Source organism: Macaca thibetana, chromosome X, assembly GCF_024542745.1.
Source record: "Macaca thibetana thibetana isolate TM-01 chromosome X, ASM2454274v1, whole genome shotgun sequence".
NCBI classification, from domain to species: Eukaryota; Metazoa; Chordata; class Mammalia; order Primates; family Cercopithecidae; genus Macaca; species Macaca thibetana.
In genome coordinates, this window is record NC_065598.1 from 81,554,550 (window position 1) to 81,560,549 (window position 6,000).

The 6,000-nt window shown below is 37.8% G+C and overlaps 1 protein-coding gene across 1 annotated transcript in view; it reads right to left on the reverse strand.

Annotated features, from left to right (window-relative positions):
• POF1B (POF1B actin binding protein) overlaps positions 1–2,278 on the reverse strand; it is a 102,755-nt gene extending 100,477 nt beyond the window's left edge. The window contains exon 1 of the mRNA XM_050776503.1: positions 1,963–2,278. Within this exon, the coding sequence (XP_050632460.1) occupies positions 1,963–2,244 (282 nt within the window). The 5' untranslated portion in view covers positions 2,245–2,278. The remainder of the gene's footprint in view (positions 1–1,962) is intronic.
• Between the last annotated feature and the right edge of the window lie 3,722 nt (positions 2,279–6,000).

A 6,000-nucleotide genomic window follows, 5' to 3' on the forward strand; every position in this document is an offset into this window, starting at 1 on the left:
GTTAGCATAAAGGTAATTTCAGATCAAATCTAAGTCCTACTTTACACAATGCCACAGTGCCATTCCATCAACAAACAGGGAGAAAGGAAAATAAAACAGAACAGTTTCCTAGTCATATTCTTTGTGGCAGCTATCTAAAAGCTGTCTTGCCAAATTCTCTTTTAGTGGATTTGTGAATGCCCTTTGATATCCAATTCAGTTTGAAAATTTATAGTCAAATATTCTTTCTTCTTGTTTCACTAAGGAATTAATACTTCTTTTTTTCCCTTTACCGCATAGCTTAACTTTCACCTTTCTCATTTTCTAACAGCACTTACTTTTCTTTCTTTTCAATTACAAATAACTCCAGACTTCACAGAGCTCTCCATTCTGATCTTTTATCCCAGTTTCTGCAGCTGCACTTTCTACCCCTAGGTTCTTTATAAACTCCTCTAGGTGAGCTACATTTTAGGATGGAGATAGTCCATTTTTAAGGATCACTTTGGCAAATGCCAGGTAAAATAAGGAAAACCTTGTAAAAAGCTCAGCCAACTTGATCCTGAGTTATTGAAAGAGGAAGTTGAACCAAGGAGTAAATAATAAAACATACTCCTAAAAATTGTTCTGTAGTCAATATTTATAATTTGTCAAATTTCAGTTTTTAAATGTCTATTTACCTTTCTTTTACTAGCAAGTTGACAAAAAAAGGGTCTAAATATGTTTAAATAACTATGGCAGATAGGATGATTTTAGCATTCCTATGATAATAGTAATTGTTTTTAACCTTCACATTATTGTTTTTGAGTGACAGTAAAACAAAGGTGGCATTCATTTTGTTCTGCATTAGCATCTCAATATGAATATTGGAATGTACATTTGCATTATTTTTATCACTCATGCAAAGTAGTATTTTTGACCTTTATATTTTTCTTCACCTTGACCTCAGTATAAGTGGAGTTTTTCTCAACCAGTTGAGAAATGTTACTTTATATTCTACTTAAAGTTTTGGGTTTTGGAAAGATAATATGTATTATTCCTGATTGGTAATAATAATGTAACATAGCATCATATCCCAATGAGTGCTTTTTGAGATTTTTGTATCTTAAAAACATAATTTCAGTTTGAACAGAATTTTCCAGAAAACTTAAAACATGCAAATTTAATGTAAAAGGTGTCAGATGATGAAAATACACATAAGGCTGCTAATTTTACGTAGTCTTGCAGTATTACCTTGCATTTATTGGGAAGGTTATTAACACAGGTATTGGTGCTAAGAATAACTCTTAAGAAACAATGTATTTCATTTTATGGGATGTCTTAGAGTTCCATCTTTTGTAGCTTTCATGTAACATTTGCTTACATCTTGCCTTCCTCAATCCTATATCCACTCTTTCAGCAATCTTTCTACAAGTATTCCGTAAATTATTCATCTAGGCTGTACAATAAAAAGTGTGTCATTCTTGGAAGATGAAACACATATGACAATTCAGACATCTGTACCTCTTACTTATCCTGTAGCAGCTATACTCTTTGCTGAGCACAAATAATTGCTTATCACTCAGACATACCACAGTACCTGTATCACCATATTTGATACCAAAAATCCTGTTTGCTTCTGATATGAAGTGAATCAGTAGGAACTTGTTCTAATAAAAAATCTACTGTACTCAAGTTGAGAACTGCTTTGCAGTAGGGGCAAAGGTATTCCTTGGATCAGATCTTTCAGTCAGATCAAACAGAAAATGAGCCTTCCTGTATTATGGTTAGATTATGAAAATAATTGAAACCCGGAAACAAACAACCACAGACACTAGTAAGTGAAATAACAGCCAAGAGATGAATTTGGGTGACTGTCCAAGGCATATATAACTGCAATCCACCAAAAGATATCCTGTAGAATAGAGGCAAAGAAGCAGAAAGGAAGAGAAATCAGGTTGAAGATTGCTCTTCTCCACTAGCCTGGCGTAACTGTCTTTGTCGTACCTGAGAATGGTCGCTCCAAACCAAATTTTGGTAGGAGGAGGTGGTTTTGAGAGGGGACAGCACTTCCCGGGAGTTGAAGGGGTCCAAGGCCTGCACCACCTTGTTCATGGGCCCACTGTAGGTCCTCACTCGCTCATACACTACATTTTTTTCTGGAGGCTGATGGACTTGGCTTGACTGATGGTAGCAGTGGTAATGCTGGGGCTGGCACTGCAGCACCTCTGGAAGCTGCTGGGTTCCACAGCTGCTGCTGCTCGTCTCACTCCAATAGCTCGAGCTCATCTTCTTCCAGTGGTCAGCAAGGGACCTCCCAGATGCTCTACCTAAGGAACAAACAGAGAAATATAATGGAAAAAAAAAGGCAGGCAAGCAGGCAGGCAGGCAGACATACAGACACACGACACACGTGTAGAAACCACTTATCAAAAACCTCTGCCAATATGGGTGCCGGGAAGAGAAGAAAGCTACCTGAGCCCCAGCAAGAGCAGGTCTGGCAGCTGCAGATGAAGCAGCAAAATATTTGAGCTCAAATGGAAAATGGAGCCACCCTGTGACATTGCTCCAGGAAATGGTACTGACACGCCCTTGAGGGGCGGATTCACCTAGCAGGTTTACATGCCAGGAGAGGCCCTGCCTTGCCACGGAGATAGCTACAAGGCTGCCCAGTAGGTAAAGGAGTCTGAGAAGAGCAGAAATGCAGAATGTCAGGGATGAAGCCAGAGCTTCCAAGCATATGGGCTTAAAACTTCACAAAGACATGAAGATGCAAAAAACTTGCTAGAGAAAAAAAGTCACAAATGTTATATGAAAGTGTCTTTTTTATGGTTCTTAAATTTAGCAAAGGTAGTTACCAGCATAAGTATTATCACTCCAAATTCCCATACCAAAATAATGAGTATTAGTCTAGGAATACCCCAATTTTCACGGATAAATTTGCATTTTTTGCAAAACCCATCTGATAATTGCAGTTAAGGAAGATTACTAAGGGATCTCTTTCCAGTAACTTTGTCTAATATACGGACTTCTTTATCTTACTCAAAGCCTTGTATTCTTTTCTATCATACATTGAAGGAAATCTGTCTAAATGATTGAATTGCTGTATAGGAAGGCGGATGGCCAAGAAAAACCTAAAGATTCCACAAATGCTTTGCATTTTGGCATTCACATCTGTTGTTTTTCTTTTATGCAAAGGAATTTCTCCTGCCCTTATATGTGCCCTAGGAAACACTGAGTTTGACTGACTTTTTAATATCTAGTTAGTAAGGGAGCTGCAAGTCCTGAGAGGTGACTTAACTGACACAATGAGATTTAAATGTGTTTACAACTTACATTTATTACTACTTGAAATTTTGATCATAATGCCTACTTACCCTCAGATTTTACTATGCAATATACTTCAGCACCACTTAAATCCAGAATACTCATTGAAAGTGACTTTAGTGAAAAGTATCTTCCTAATGTGTATATGTGCAATAGGACCTAGCATACCACCACCATTCTAGAGAGAAAGAGAATGTCATGCAGGGGGCTAGCAGCGTTTTTTTTTTTTTTTTTTTTTTTTTTTCTTTTTCTGCCAAGTAAACAAAGTGTTATGATTTACTATTTACTATGTGTCAGGTACTGTTCAAGGGGTTTTATGTGGGTTATAATTATTTCACCATTGAAGTGACTTTATGAGGGTTTATAGGTGAGAAACTGAGGCACAGACATGGAGAGTTTGAAAACTTTCCAAAGTTAAATAACCTGTAAATGGTGGGCCTGGCATTTTAACATATGGAGATTCATATTAGAGTCTAAGTTCTTATCTGGTATATTATACAGCTAGATAAATTCTCAAATTGTTCTATTTTACAACTAGATCATTTATTAGTTGGGTAGGGAAATAACCCTCACACACCTGGGGTATGTTTTGGAATATAATATATGAAAAAATCTCTCTCTTGATTTGGAAAAAATGAATGGCAGAGTTTACAAAGTGAGTAATTAAGTCTGACATCAATGCAAGTCAAAATTCTATATCAGACTGTAAATTGTCCGATGATACATGCACCAAGAGTAGAGATAGGTGATCCCCGAAAGACTTTTGGCAACCCTGCTTCATGGTCTCTGAATATCTGCCCTTAAAGTCAATTTTACCAGTGGCACAGTTTTGTTCTGAACTAATTGATCTCTGTGTTCCAACAACCATAGTAGATAAAATTGTATCTGGATTCTAGACAGAGTAAATAAATCCTCAGTATGATTTGAATGCAGTGGAACCAAGCCTCTATGATCCTGGAAAATCCCCAGGGATAACTGACCTCTCCTGTAAAAAAAGATTACTTTAAAGCAGCATTTCTCAAAGCGTGTCCTGAATAACACTAGTTCTACAGGATCCTATACCTGGAAAAAATGTTTGTGATCAAATGAGTTTAAGAAATATTTGGGGCCGGGCGCGGTGGCTCAAGCCTGTAATCCCAGCACTTTGGGAGGCCGAGGCGGGCGGATCACGAGGTCAGGAGATCGAGACCATCCTGGCTAACACGGTGAAACCCCGTCTCTACTAAAAATACAAAAAGAAATTAGCCGGGCGTGGTGGCGGGCGCCTGTAGTCCCAGCTACTCCGGAGGCTGAGGCAGGAGAATGGCGTGAACCCGGGAGGCGGAGCTTGCAGTGAGCCGAGATCGCGCCACTGCACTCCAGTCTGGGCGACAGAGCGAGACTCCGTCTCAAAAAAAAAAAAAAAAAAAAAAAAGAAATATTTGGAAATACTTGGTTAAATACAATTTGAGAATAGCTTTATTGCTATAATACTTCTATCCTTTCCTAAGCTGATGTGCACCATGATCTTCTAAATGGATCAATGGTATGCAGTGTTTTTCAAGTTTTGTTGGTGATAAAATAGATTTTGTGTGTCATATTTTGTGTTTTTCTGGTTTTTTTCTTCTGCATGCTTTTGACTAGACTCATATAGTAAGAATTCATATCTAGTTTGTAATTCTACTTCTATAATAAAAACATACCAAAGACCATTTGATCAGCCACGTTACTATACTAGTGATACTCAAGTGAGATCCATGAATCTCATAGGGAAAATTTTTAGAATTGCAAATTCTCAGGCCCCACCCCAGACCTACTGTGTAAGAAATTCTGAGGGTGGGGACCAATGATCTGTTTTAAAAAGCTCTCCTGGTGATTCTGATGTACACTAAGGTTTGAATATCCCTGAACTATATCAATATAATGGAGGCAGATTTCGACAAAAGAGGACGATAGTAGTGGCAGAAAGATAGACTTCCTATTAGGTAAGAAATTGTAAGCAGCTCAAGAATAGTTGACTAGAAGTGTGCATGCAAGTAGAATTGAGCTAGGACCCTGGATAAGAGTCAACATGTTCTACATATATGGAGAAGTAAAATGGGTGTGAACTATAGTGTAGTACATTAATTATAGCTATATAAGGTATTCTGGCAATAAAAATAAAAGAGGATACTATTAGAGTATACCAGAAAGCTGTACACTGTAGTGTTAATTAATGCAGTTTTGCAGTCAGATAGACCTGGATTTACATTCTGGTCTACCATGTACTAGCTCTATGGCGTAACAAACTATGTTACTTTCCTGACCTTCTGTTGCTTTTCATTGAAATGGACAATAGCCCTTAACAAAGAATTTGGTGTGTCCACTAGATAAAATGCGTGTGAAGTGTTTAGCATGGTGTGTAGTACCTAGTAGCTGAAAAACAAATGGAAATTCTTAACATTATGCTCTAGGTCTGCCTTGAGGTAAAGGAAGAAAGGGCTTGCCATGATTTGGCAGACAGAAATATGTCTGTAGCAGAGCATATCATATAAGAAGGCCTTACTTGTGAAAAGGGAAAACAAACAGGGGTAGGGAAATGACCAATGGCATAGTCACAGAAAAGGCTCAATCAATTTACCGAAAAGGAAAAGGTAGAATGAAGTTTGAGTGAAAGGCAAAGGCAGTCATTTATAATTTAAAATGCTTGGCTGTGATGGAAGACTTTAGTTGAAGGTAAAGTCCTGTGATATCTCTTCT